Below are 15,082 nucleotides of genomic sequence, written 5' to 3'. Positions count from 1 at the left end.
AATAATGTATCTCAAAGTTAATAATGGACGACAAATATTATGGAGTTTATAATCTTGTTACCAGCCTACCTATCCAGATACATACAAACCTGCTTTTAAATTGTAACAAATATATTTGAATTTCTAAAAACGCGATGCTAAAACCAAAATAGAGCCAATACCAAACAATATGCCAATTTCATTCCAATGACATGAGGGTTAACTAATTTCACGCCAAACCGCTTTGATGGAGCAATCAAGGGAAACAATGCTCGGTGCAAGGTGAGGGGAAACAATTTCGCAGGCTAACACTTCTGCGGTCAGCTCAAGACATACAAATTGTAACCCCAAGGGTCGTCTTACCGCCTACCTCTACGGAATATTGAGCACATTTACCAACATAGTAAGAATAACAAATACAGTACTGAAATAACTTTAATGCTGTGTGTTACAGGAAATTAAAAATAAAATGAGTTAACGACTTTAATTACTTATGTATTTGAATTTTAGTGCATCAATAAATGTAGGTACTGGAAATATTTATCTCAAAGTCTAAGAATTAATTGTACGCGTATCATTGCCGTGCATATTGTTTTATCATATTCTTAATGTATATAACACACTATATTTGTATATGCTAATCAATCATATCATATACATTATACGGAGTGCGTTGCCAAATTTTGGCATAACTGTTTTCACCTGTGATTTACCCATGAAACTAATAAACTATAACATCATCATCAACCCCTTACTGTCCCACTGCTGGACGCGGGTCTCCTCTCAGAATGAGAAGGATTAGGCCATAGTCCACCGTGCTGGCCAAGTGCGTATTGGTAGACTTCACATACCTTTAAGATTTTTTTTTTTTATATAAATCTCTCAGGTATGCAGGTTTCCTCACGATGTTTTCCTTCACCGTTTAAGCAAGTGATAATTAATTTCTAATACGCACATAACTTTGAAAAATCAGAGGTGCTGGGATTTGAACCTCGGACCCCTCGATCGAGAGGCCGCGTTTCTTAACCACTAGGCTATCACTGCAATCTATAACAATAACTGGCAAAATCAGTGATTAATTTAGGGTGTTTTAATGGATAAGGTGTTGGGACCAGTATGGGCTGTCCAGGAAGGTTGGAACCTTGGTGTGGTGGGTTGGTGGTGGACCGCCACACATTTCTAGCAAGAAGCAGATTTTGTTTCGTTGAGAAAAAATCGTTACTGCCTTACAAAATGAGGCCACAAAGCAGTTTTGATCGGCTTCAGGCAGAACCGGTTTTCTTTATAGAATTGGCTACCAATGTCTGTTTTGGGTACTGCATGCTCTTTGAATTCTTTTACAAGTCAGTTCTTTTAAAGGACTTATAATAATGACCTTTCTGAATCTATCATTTCTATGACAGACGTCCCTCGTAGCTTCTTGCATTTGGGCCTGAACAAACAGATAGCGACCCGAAGACGTAGTGAACTGATTTTAATATAAATTCAATAAACATAAATTAATTTGAACGGGAATAATGCCGCCTTAATGTTTGATCACTCACATTTGAATAATAAAATTATTCTCTATTATAATTGTGTATATTCATATAATTGTTATTGGTTTCGAAAAAGGCTCCTACCATTGTATATAAATAATGAATGTTAAAATGGATTGTATAATATTGTTAGTATGATTGTAATAGTGTTACTTATGTTAACTAATATGATAAAAGAAAAGAGAAGAATATTTTAACGCGCAATAATAAACATTAATTTTGGGTGTTTATTGTTGTAAATTTGATTCTGTCGATTTCATGTGACGATCTGTACAAACGTGTAAATTTTTACATTTTTATGATTCATTTTCAGTGCTATAACACCTGTGTGGTACAGGAACTCCAATTTAGAGTAATTTTGAATTTGGATTTCATTGTCCTAAGTAGTCATCCTAATGTATCGTCTTTAGTTTTTTATTTACACTTCATAGAAAAGCGAGAGGTAACGGCGGCATTTGTGATTTCAATCCTTATGGAACCAAGTTAAACTTATAAATTCGTGTGGTAGGTAACCGATGCAATATTTCATAGCGTCTTTCTGCTAAATGCCACAATTCATTAATCCAACCTAAACTTTCCATCAGCGCCTAACCCATTTAATATTCAACGGACGGACGTATTTGCAATAAATGATGGAATCCCTAACGAAGTGACTTTAAATAAATTTAATCAAAAGTTTAACGCAATAAGTGTACTCAATAATTTTCTCTGTTTGCACAAAAAAAATCAATGTCAGGATTTATCATTAGGTTACGAATTGCCGGACCTATGTTTTCGATTTTTACGTAACTAATATTCTTAGGTATTCGGTACAAAGAAGAATAATGTCACCTTACGCGAAAGTCCAGTTAGAACTAGATCAGTAATTTAGGTATGAGTATTGACTGTGCAACAAATCGAAAATACCTACAATTTTATTATAGACATGCTTTTCCGGGGCGTTCCAGCTTAGTCCTCATCGGCTCATCCGTGGCCGACCTCAGGTAGAAATCTAATCGTATCTGGGGTTGATTACAGATGTCATGGGCGGTAGTAGCCACTTACCATAAGGTGTACTGCATGCTCGTTATACCTATATTAGTTATAACAAAAAAATATTCCTAAAACTCCGACGAAATTGTATCAGTACTTTTTGAGAAAATCGCGGAGATACAAAGTAACATAAGTACATAAGTAAGTAGCGGTCGAAAGAAAAACCTTCTTTTTTACAATAAAGGAGTAGCAGACGGATAAAAGAAGTTTTGTGAAGACGGTTAAAAAGTATTTTCATGTTTTGGTGTAATATACATAAGTAACGTTATGTTAGATATTTGAACAAATTTAAGTAAATTATATTTCTTTTCATATTTTTGAAAATAGAAAATGTCCTGACTCCTGATAGTTATGGTGCCTATTCACTTGATGAAATATAAACGATACAAATGTCTAGGTACATAAATATTGTACTATAAATATCTGGTTATTAATTAATTATCCTAGTTCTGAAAAAAAATGTAAACACAATCAGATAAATATTTAGGTACCCAAAACAAACATTGTCGGGCTAGTTACGTGTAAGGGACAGCCCTACACGTTAAGGATGCATCGCGCCAGCCCTACCGTTCTCACGCTGCATCGTGTCTTCGCGGAACGGTCAACGCGCTGACGAGGCGCGTCCCACGTGCAGGTGGCCGTCCACCATGGGAACAGTTCACCTCCATCGCGGAAAGTGACTCTACCTATCTCATATATAATTTTTTTTTATTCCTTATTGTTACAAGTTGTGTTAAAATTTAAATAAAAATTTAATTCATTCGTGAAATAGACTGCAATTATTTCCTCGACGCCCAGCTCCCATAACTGGCTGTATTATTAGAACCTAAACAATCAACAGTACCCTTAGTATGAGTTGTTCGGTTTTTAAAAAAATGACTGTTTTTTGTATTTGTTTACGTATTTGCCCCATACATTTCCAATCAGCGCCCCCAGCGGACTGTATCGGAACTAGTTGAAAATGTTTGGGAAATACGTAAACAAATTCAAAAAACAGTCATTTTTGTAAAAACGAAAAACTCACACTAAGGGCACAGGTTTGTTGACAAACTAGGACAAGACCACATTTAGGGCGAGTTGCACCGAAGGCAAGCAAGCGCGAAAGTTAACTATAACAAAAATGTTGACGATAGCGATGGAATATAATTCAATTCAATTTTTCAATTCATTTATTTATTGCAGGATAAGGTGAAATACATTAGTTTTGTGCTCCTATCCTAACCCAAAGGGTAGCAACGATTCTGTGCATCACCAAGTTATTTGTTGTTAACGTCATTGTCCCTGTCACCATAATTTTCACATTACGTTGACAGGTACGTTGAAAAAAACAATAACTTAATTCGACCGTAATCAATCGGTTAACGTTAACTTATGACGCCATTTAACTGTTACTAAAATGGTGCAATTAATGAATTGTTTAATCGTAGATTCGACGGCTGGTTAAGCTTTTGTAAAAGTTAAAGTTGGTTCAACCAATATTTAATCATAATAATATAAATCAATATTTTATCATGACATTTCGGAACTTTTACAAGAACGGATTACAAACGGAACGGTGAACAATAACCAAACTTCGCGAGCTATTGAAACAGAAAATAGGAAACGTTGCGGCCAATTCCGTTTAAATAAAGTTTTATTGTTCGCCAAAGTCCGTTCAATGAATACAATAACTGCTTCGCCTTTTCACAGACATAATACCGCCACGATATGAGGCGCTCAGCGACAGGAAATGACGCTTCCCTTCTGAGATGCATTATGGTCTATGGCACGGCCGCTGAAAGCGTGAATTCCTGACAGGTCCCATCCGCCTGAACTATGCAAGTTAGGAGTGACGTACTTTGGATATATTATGAAAATTTCTTTATTTTATTGTTGTATGTATTTTATATTAAATATTTCGAAAAATATTAACTCGCTTTTTATTTTCTTTCCGTTCTAGTAATATTCAGAAGTTAGAATCGTGACGAGAAAATTTTACTTTACCCATCTCTAGTCATTCCAACTGACACTCTCTGACAAACTTCAGGAATGAATTCTTTCAGCGGACAAACTATAATATGTAACTATATCGTGGTATATGTGTGTTTACACGCTAGTACTAGCTTTCTCGCGCGACTTCGTCCGGTTTTAAGTTTATGCGGTAAGAACTTAAAGCTGTTGTATCGATTATGAGGTCCGTCATTCAGTCAGTGTATAGTGTCAATTAGTATAATTAAGTGTATAAGATTGGTATGGGAACTATCTTATTATTTAAAAAAAAACCCTAATCATTTAAAAACATTTCTGAAACTTCGCTACTGACATAAACTCAAATAGCAGTCGTATTTAAAGTCGTTTTACCTAACACTGAAGTACACTCAAACTAAATCGCAACTGAACATTAATTGCGATTCTCTAGAACCACCGAGTTTGTTATATGATCAAAGGCAACATTTAGTCCGTAAAACATAGAAGTAATTTCAGTTCAGGTTAAACTAAATTGCGTTCTCGCGAAGATTGAGTTTCATTTCTGACATAACTATTATGCTTCATGGAGTTTAGGAACAACATAATCATGATAATCCCACTCCTGGGCACGAGACTCTTCTCAAAAAGATTAGGCTACTATGCTGGCCAAGTGCGAAATGATGGACTTCACATACTTTTAAGTTTGTTTTTTAAAGGTATATACATAAGGTCTGGAATTCGAATCCCGGACACCTTGATGAAGAAACCGCGAATTAACCACTTTGCTATCACTGCTTATAGAAACAACATTTTCCATAGTATAGGGGTCTGAGTGTCAAATCCCAGGCACGCACCTCTGAGTTTTCAGAATTATATGCGTATAGAAAAATAATATCACCTGCTTAAACGGCGAAGGAAATAATCATGAGGGAACCTACCTACCGGAGAATCTTAAAAAAAGTTTTCAAAGGTATGTGAAGTCTACTATTTCGCACTTGACCAGCGCAGTGGACTATGGCCTAATTCTTCTTATTCAGAGAGGAGACCCGTGCCCAGCAATGGGACAGTAATGGGTTGATGATGATATTGCAGTACTATTATGTACGCTAAAGCATAACTGGAAGTGTAAAAATAAGAAATAAGGAGCTCGAAGAGCATGTATCAAAATATCGAATAGGAATATAAATACATGAGCATTTGCAAGACAATACTACGTATTTGTAACGTTTGCATTTTCCTCTGTAGGATATTTCCTGTTGACGTCGTATTTTCAAGGCAAAGGTACACTTCATAATGCTTTGTCAGTCTGACACCCATGTGAGAACGAAGAATATTTAGAAGCTTACATGTCGTATGAACGAGGTGGTGTATTTGAGTATGCCGTTTCGGTCTTAACATTTGATTTCAATAAAAGTTAAAAAGAAAAGATGCAAGTTACAACAAAAGTTGCATAATCCGCTCAGAAATATGATGATAAATTTTAATGAAAATGAATGGCTTTTTCTTTTCTTTCTAAGGCTTCTTATAATCTCGAAATACAACGACTTATGCTGCGCGTTATTTTTGAGTTACACTTTCACTTCTTGTACACAAATTGCCAGGGATTCGGAAAAGGACAAAGGGTACATTTTATTCCAAAAAAAATACCATTCCCAAGGGATGGATAAAAAACCTGAACCCATCAAAGCCATGGATAAAAGGTGGTATTAATATTTTTTGAAGGCCCTTTCTAAACACATATAAGATCTAAGGTGTATAGAAAATGCGCGTGAACTCAAACGACGTGAGAGTACATATATCACTGTCGTTCGCGCTCAACGAGACACAATCATGGATTGGATTTATTTGTGGAAATAGAATGACAAACGATATACCAAACGATGTTTGTATCTTGTATTGGCAATGTAAAAATAATTACAAAGCTTACTTAAGTTACTATTGACTTGTTTCTATAAAGGACTTTCTCGTGTATAATATAGGAGTAGCAGACGGGCATGCAGTCCACTTTATGGTAAATGGCTACTGACGCTTATGGATATTCGTAATCAACCCCAGATTGTACTAGATATTCCTACCTGAGGTAGGCCACAGATGCCTACCTCAGGTAGGAATCACAGACAGGCACAGACGCGCCGCTACTTCTGAATATTAAGCTGGAAACCCTCGGAAAAGTATGTCTCCCTTACCCCATCCTTCAAACGAGAACTCAACAGCGCTTAATACTACTGTTAATCTAGGTTTTGTAGAGGCAACAGTTACTGATAGCAAAATGAATAGATTTAATTGCTAAATTAAATACTCAGGACCATGAGTTAAAGCCTGTTTGATTTAAAAACACCCATCCAAGCGTTTGTTGCACATAATTTACTCTCGCTAATGGTTCACAAGATTGATGATACGCCTAACATACCTATTAAAATTTCCATAAGAAGTGAGGGTGAAAATGTACAGTCACGGAATTAACGTTAATTTCCCAGCTGTCCAAACATTACTGGGTGTTTGTGTTTGGAACATTTTAGTCGAAAGTGGAACCTTCTCTGGTTCGGCTCCGGCAGCACCGCGCCACACCTATTTCTGCTAATAACAGCAGTGTTAATCGCTGCTGTGTTCTGATTTAACAGATGTGGCCAGGGAGATTTACTTTTGCAAGCTGATTCAGCTTAGTTTTCAGCATATCTGCGCATTTGTAGTCGATCTCAGGTAGGTACCTAATCATATGGGAGGTTAATTATTGATATCCATGGGTGGCAGTAGCCACTTACCTTCAGGTAGACTGCATGCGCGTCTGCTGCTCCTATATTAGAAAAATATAGGTGGAACAGATTTAAAGCTCAAATAGAAAGCTTGCAATGAAGAATGCAATATGAGCTTTTGATGTGAAACATCTATAGCCGCACGTAAAACCGATTTCTGGCGTGGCGACGCATGCCGTGGCGACGCGTTGCCACGCTATACGATGGTATATATATACAGTCTATATGCAGTAGTGTGTACGGTGTGGCGACGCGTCGCCATGCGCAATCAACTGTGCGATTTTCTCCCACATGAAAATAAATGTTTATTCAATAAATAGTCATCGTTATCTGGAAAGAATCGTAATATTTTATTTTATCATTATGACATATTTAGTTCCTATCACAATATGTTCTTTTCTGCATATTACTTTTACAAAATAATGTCGATGTTTCACATCTGCCAGGCGTCCCGTGACGGCTCACATTTTTTGTTATTGTTTACAACTTTTATTTGCTGTTCCAATTTTTTTTTAACAATAAATAAAGATGTTGAATGTTTTTCCGTTATTCCATTATTGTTCAAATATGATAATCGGAACGGAATTGAAATAATTACTGATTGATAATATTATTCATGACATTATACATCATACATTTTAATGATAATATTATGATGACGACCCGCGTGGTGGAGCGATCACCATACCGGTCTGACGTGCAAAGGGTCCCGGGTTCGATCCCCGGCCAGACAGATAAAAGATGAATTTAGATTTCTGTTTCTTGGTCTGGGTGTTTGTGTATTTATCTATGTGTGTGTCCATGTGACCCACGACACAGGGAATCCTAGTATGGGGCTGTGAGTGTAGAAAGCGTCTATTTATACATATTTTGTAGTTGAACTTAGGTGGTAATATAACAGGACTTCTCGACAGGTTCTCCCATTGCACCTGCACATACAATGTGCTTTAAGAACCAATATTCTTCATTTATACAGTAAACAGAAGTTCACTCTTCATAAATGTAAGAGAAAACGGACGTAAAATAAATAAGTATACCTTTTAATTTAAGACACTGTTATAAAACCACTACAAAACACACATGCTTACCTGCTACAAAAATACAGTTTAATTTAAAATATACTCACGGTTTGCAGATAGAATAGGTATACGAGGTTAACGACCTCGACACACGTCTCGAGAGCCATGGAGACAATCCACGGGATCAGCAGAAATTTGAGGTCCTGGAACAATGAATATTCAATTATCAAACTGATAAAATCCATTCCGTAATAAAAAATACGCTGTACGTGAAAAAAATGACTTACAGATGGACTATAGGAATTTGTGCCTGTTAGTGATATTAATTTTTCTATAATACGATGAAAGTGTGTTAAAGTATCGCATAAGAAAGGTAAAAAGGACAACAGTGTATGTTATAAATAGTGAAGATCTATAGCCCAGATAGTCAAATTTTAGGGAAAAACACTTATTCAAACCGGAAAAAGTTTCATAGATTACTATTTGTAACATATACTTGTAAATCCACTCACAGATATAGTCCGCGTAAAACTGCTAGTCCGCTCTGAATATAGAAATGAATCGCGTCTCGGCGAAATTATATGACTACACCTGCTGGCAACAACTTCAGAGCGGAGCGGACTATCAGTTTGGCGCGGCCTATAGCACTGTATATAGACTAATTGTATTATTGGATATTCAACATTATTTTTAAAAGTTATGTGAGTATTAGAAATTAATTATCACATGCTATAACGGTGACTAAAAACGTTAAAAAGTTTTAAAAGGTGTGTGAAATCAACCAATTTGCACTTGGTCAGGGCGGTAGGCCCCCCTGTATACTAAACCCCTCTCGTTTGAAGAGAAAACCCTTGCCAAGCAGAGGGAAAGTATATAATGGGTTGATGACGACCAATTATATGTCAACTTTAGCATAGATTAGTAAAGATTACTCACTTCTAACAAGAAAATGTAACCAGTATTGACAATTGAAATTGTCAATGTCATCAATTTTCGTGTTTGAAAATTCTAGTACTGAATAAAGAAACATTCCTGCTGGGTTCGTAAATGTCAAGTTTTATATGGTTTATTACAGTAACTGCTGAAGCTAATATGTAATTCTAAATAAAAAATAAATCAAAATAAGGGTTCTGAAACATCTTCTTTGAGAAATCCATACATTTGATATAGGTACTCGTAACAGCACTCAAAGAGACTAAATATAAAATAATAAATATCACGTCTTTGACTTCCAGTTCAAATATTTCACTCATACGAGAATTTCGTTATTAAAAACTTTTTCGATTCAATACTTAAAAATCAAAGGGATTTATTTAAGCGCAGATTTTCTTTTGAACATTCACTTTGAAGTAACATTACTTACCTATGTTAAATATTATAATGAAAAGAGAATATTTTACGAGTAGGTACGAGTAATATTTTCATTTGAATATTCCATACGTTGCACAGTTTGCTGAATTCACAAAGGGAACGCGGGCATTAAAAATCACCTGTAGCATACACATACGAGTATGCCTACATGTATCTTTTTCACCTGTAGCACGTATGCCTACTTGTATCTTTTTGTAAACCTCATACATAGGTTACTGCAGAAAAATGCTACAGATATCATGGATAGCGGCAGGACTAACGTAACGATACTTGAACCGTCTATAACACCAAGGCACGCTACTCTGTCTCCAATGGATGCTCGAGTATTCCGGTCATCGTCGTCAACCCATTACTGTCCCACTGCTGGGCACGTGTCTCCTCTCAGTATGAAAGCCTTAACTTCATTACCGATAGTCATAAAATGTTGTACACACGTTGCCAGGGGGTTCAAAAGGACATAGAATGCGTTTTATTGCAAAAAAAGTATCTATCCCGAGGGATTAAGGGATCTTTGGTCGCGAACGAAGCCGCGGGTAAAAACTAGTATAGAATAAATCATGACAGATGACTGATGTTGGCTTAAATTGCGTTTTCTCTCCTCTGATTATGTCTATTTTGTTGTATTAATAAAGATAAGAGCAGTAGTCATTTTATTTTAATTATAGTTAAGCTCCCTTTCGTGAAAAGGCTGTCAGCGGCACAGAACTAAGAGTAGGATATTATCCAAGCATCTACTACGAGAAATACATAGTTAATAAATAAACGGCCAGGTTAATGTTTAGTCATCGTGGCTTACTTATTTTTTTCATATTGCTGTTTTCTTTTGTCAATGATAGTTTAGAGGTTAAAATCGGCCTCTCGATCAGGTCAGAGGTTCGAATCCCAGACACGAACTTCTGATTTTTCAAATTCACGTGCGTATTAAAAATTAAATTTCACTTGCTTTAACGCTGAAAGAAAACGTTGTGAGGTGACCTGCATGCCCTAGAGATCTTAAAAAAATCTCAAAATTATGTGAAGTCTACCAATACGCATTTGGATACACTACACTATATTAGATAATAATACGATAAACCATGTTAATTACATACTATTTTAAGTTATAACACGGCAATCCTAGGGTGCAGAGGCCGTCAGGCTATTAATACGAGCCAAGGTTGTGACGTGATAATGCGGGTTCGAGGGACGGAAGGGCCCTTGAATTCCCCCACACTTAGCTATCACGTGTATTCCGGTTAATGAAAACTATGCAGTTATTTTCACGATAGTAACAGGCACTCAGCTGGAAAATTTTCAGCACACGGGTAGAAAATAAATAAAAATTTTTTTAACAAAAAATACAACCGGAGCTCATATTAGACACGCTGTTTACATCGTTATCCAACGAAATATATTGAGCGCCGACTTCAGAAATATGTACTAAGCCAACATTTATTTCAATTATTTTTTACTTTGTAGTGACATAGAAGTCGGTTGTATTTTTTGTTAAAAAAATTTTTCACCCTTTTTAGTAACATTTATATTAATACAATATAAAATTGTAAAAAAGTGATCATGAATGAAGGTAAGGTCTAAATTTACATTGATTACATTTTATATTATCTTATATGTTCCAACCTAACCTAACTAAATAGTCAATGATGAACTGGCTTTGCAATTTCATTAGAACCTACACCAAATATCTTTAAACACAACTCAATTATTCCTATCGGTTGAGGAGTTACATATTTTGACTCCAAGCCACATTATCAGACCCTTAAATAGTCAATGATGAACTGGCTTTGCAATTTCATTAGAACCTACACCAAATATCGTCAAACAAAACTCAATTATACCCATCGGTTGAGGAGTTACATATTTTGTCTCCAGAACCTGCTCTGATCCTCATCATATTTAAATGGGACCAACTTGTAGCAATTGTCCACACACGAAATTAAAGGCATTAAAATAGGTTCATAAACGGCGAAGTTATGGCTGTTATATTTACATGGGTGGAGGAGTTCCCCTCATTTTCTCCAGAACCCATCTATGGATCCTAACCATATTTAAATGGGACCAACTTCCAGCTCGTCCCTACACAATAAAAAAGAATTATTAAAATCGGTCCACTAACGGCGGACTAATTCGTGTACATACATAAAAAAAAGATACCGGCCGAATTGATAATCACCTCCTTTTTGAAGTCGGTTAAAAAGGGTGAAACCTAATGTATCCTACATATTTGATGAGTAGCGCATTGATGTCTAAGATATATTATGCACGTAGACAAAATCTATTCAATATTGCAGGTGTTTTTTTTTTAATAATATTTAAGTATGCGAGCATGTAGTAATCTGACGGTAAGAGGCTACTACTGCCCAGGGACAGCTATAATCAACCCCTGATAAGATTAGTTTCTTCCTGAGATTGACTACCGATTCGATACTACGTGAACTAAGTTGAAAGACTCAGGTAAATGTTTCTCTTACCAAACTTTAAACTAGAATAAAACAGCACTTAATATTGTTATTAAACAGATATAGGTGTGGTTTTGTCGCCGCCGGACTCGAACCATAGACGCTTCTACTACTTTCAAACTGTAAACTGAAACTTCGACCATCCCCAAATAACAAATTAAACCAATTATGAAATCTGTGTTAAATAGCGTCACTACACTTGCTACTACAAATTTTGTATTCTCGCCCAAGACATAACAATCGGTTATGTAGTTAAGGCAAACAAACGAACAAACAAACTCAGATTAGCATTTACAGAGACAGAGAAAGGTGGTAGAACACGATTCGACTCCGACGGCACCACCGCTACACTTATTTCTACCTCATAACTACAGCGTTAATCGTCGCTGTGTTCTGGTTTGACGGGTGTAAGGGAGACAGGGGCGGCGCATCAGTGGCCGACCTCAGGTAGGATTTTTTAATTCAATTTGGTGTTGATTACAGATGTCCAATAGCCACTTACCATGTGGACTGCACGCTCGTCTGCTACTCGTATATTATAAAAAAAGAAAAAAGGTGTTTTGCCCTAACTTAACAAACTTCACTTCGAAGTACATTTCATCTCAAAGGGAAACTTTAATAGGATCACGTCAAGATGGTGTTATTATACACAAAGGTGTATAGTAGCTGACGCTTAGAACGATGTCAAAGCGAGTAAACTCCTCTCGACTCAATGCATTTCACTTTAATACACCCTGCACGTGTATGGCATGACATTATAATTTCCTTTAACAGGACGACCCCAAGCGTGATATTTCAGGCTGGAGCTTACAAAGACTAGGTAAAGCTTTTCGTGTCGGAGAAGGCTTTCCAATTCAGTCATCACTAAAGCCGTTATAATTGAGCGTATCATTACATGATATTGATCATTACAAGATTCTTTAGTAATTATTATCTTGTTGATTTAATCTTTGCTTGTATCGAAAAAATTAGAAAACAAAAAATGACAAAATAAACACTACCTAATTACGATCTTCCATGATTTTCCCTTCTGCATTATAAAACACCAATCAATTTTAGTCACCTGTGATAAGTATGCATAACTGGTTGATTTGTCATTAATTTGAAAAATGTCTCAAGTTTTGGAATAATTCAAACATTAATGTAATTATATCTTGGAATAAGGGGTATGTTCAGTATTCCAGACTGGAAATACTAAAATGGTATAAAGAATAAATTCATACACACAAAATACAGTCAAGTACGGTTATTAATGTTATTTATTGCTGGCATTATTGGTGGTCTACCGGCGTCTATTATAACTCGTACACAAGCATTAAAAATAATTCTGAAACAACTTGTAATGCTCATACATTTTAAGATATTTTAATACTTTAGGGGGCCGTTTGCTTCGTTTTTACATGAGTGTTTTCAATCCGATATTATATTTAACCGCAAGTCCGTATTAATAACCGTATTACGGAAAATGTTAAGACCAAAATCACTACTGTATGCAAAATTCAGTACCGACGTAAAAAAAGAACCAGGAAAACTCAGGAAACTCGGCACGAGTGCCTTCCGCCGTAGGGGCCGGTGGAAGCTGATGTCGGGCTCCAACCGACTAAAAACTTGACGGTGTCCCTCTGCATCACTACAGGGGACTCCACCAGTGCTGTCCGACCGAGTCGTAGGCGAACTGGCCTCAGAAGGGGATGATGTTCTCCTCCGCCACCGATGTCGGCATGCCGGACCGCAAGCTCGCCGTCCATCCCGGGACCTCATGTGTGGCAGAGATCGACGGCCCATGTTGGTCTCCGCCGCGACGGTCTTGCGCACGCCACCTGCTAACGGCTGTCCTGCTGGACCCGCGACCGTCTCTCCTACCTTCCTGACTCGCAATTCGGATACAGTCCGGTAGGGGCGCTGATTGGAAATGTATGGGATATTTCCAAAACGTAAACAAATACAAAAACGGTCATTTTTGTAAAAACTCATCCTAAGTACAGGTCTGGTGATTAAGCCGTAGCAGTTTGAACATTTCCTTGCATTTTTGCAAACGAGAGCTACTGATATCCACAGCGGAATTTCCAGTATTTGCGTGCTATCAAATAATGGAACTGATATAAGCTTCGGTAATCGATTTAATATTAATTTATGGTAATGACCAATGAACGATCATTTTTATGATGAAATTGCAAGCATAATGCCTGTTTATGCCCAATTATGGTTACTGGCAACCATTCATCTATGGATGAATGGTCCATTCATCTTCGATGAATTTTGAGACACTGAAATTTTACGAATCTTCGGCGCGATTATACGCCGGCTATAATTCTTGGAAGTTATGTGCGTATCAAAATTATTATCACTTACTTTAAGAGCGCCAGAAAACATCTTCAAAAAAATTTACATGACTGAAAGTCCTCTTATAAAATTCTCAAAGTTGTCTTTGAACCCGGACTCGATTAGCGTGGTGGAACAGGACACAAATTCTTCTTCCTTTCTATTATGACTCCGGACACTAGAGGTAGGACAATATGGTATTGTGGTCATCCTATTAGATAATAACGTAACAAAACGTAGTTACATTTAAATTGTACTAAAACATACATAATATCGCTTATTAGAGCAAGAAAAATACAATACATTTTTGTTTTTCCTGTACGACACGAACGCTGTGTGATTGGTTACCGACGGTAATGGCGTCACACGCAAGTAAACACTAACTAAACTGACTTCTTCGTATTACTAATAAAAATATGAAATTCACGATAATGGGTACTAAATAGATGATAGTTACTGAAGGAACAGGTATCACTGGTATATGAATATTGTACGTACCTTGTAGACGCCCAAGATCATAACGAGACAGGAGACCATGCCCAGAGTGCTGCATGCTAGCAGCGTGATGTTCAGAGTCACCGTCACTGTAACAAAACACAATCGTTAGAACAGGTTGAAGGTGGTAGAACCCTTTGTGGTTCGACTTCGGCGGCACCACCGCCACA

At 36.8% G+C, this 15,082-nt stretch overlaps 1 protein-coding gene across 1 annotated transcript in view; it reads right to left on the bottom strand.

Moving 5' to 3' along the window:
- The window catches only part of LOC140743106 (uncharacterized), an 89,410-nt gene that overhangs the window by 57,933 nt on the left and 16,395 nt on the right, over positions 1-15,082 (bottom strand). The window contains exons 3-4 of the mRNA XM_073074166.1: positions 14,916-15,001; positions 8,376-8,471 (exon numbers count right to left, since the gene is read on the bottom strand). Of these exons, the coding sequence (XP_072930267.1) occupies positions 8,376-8,471; positions 14,916-15,001 (182 nt within the window). The remainder of the gene's footprint in view (positions 1-8,375; positions 8,472-14,915; positions 15,002-15,082) is intronic.

Source organism: Epargyreus clarus, unplaced genomic scaffold (genome assembly GCF_041222505.1).
Source record: "Epargyreus clarus isolate Ecla_fem2 unplaced genomic scaffold, WU_Ecla_fem_2.2 ptg000007l, whole genome shotgun sequence".
NCBI classification, from domain to species: domain Eukaryota; kingdom Metazoa; phylum Arthropoda; class Insecta; order Lepidoptera; family Hesperiidae; genus Epargyreus; species Epargyreus clarus.
Note: the sequence above shows the minus strand (reverse complement) of the source record. Positions and strands in the feature narration are given on the sequence as shown.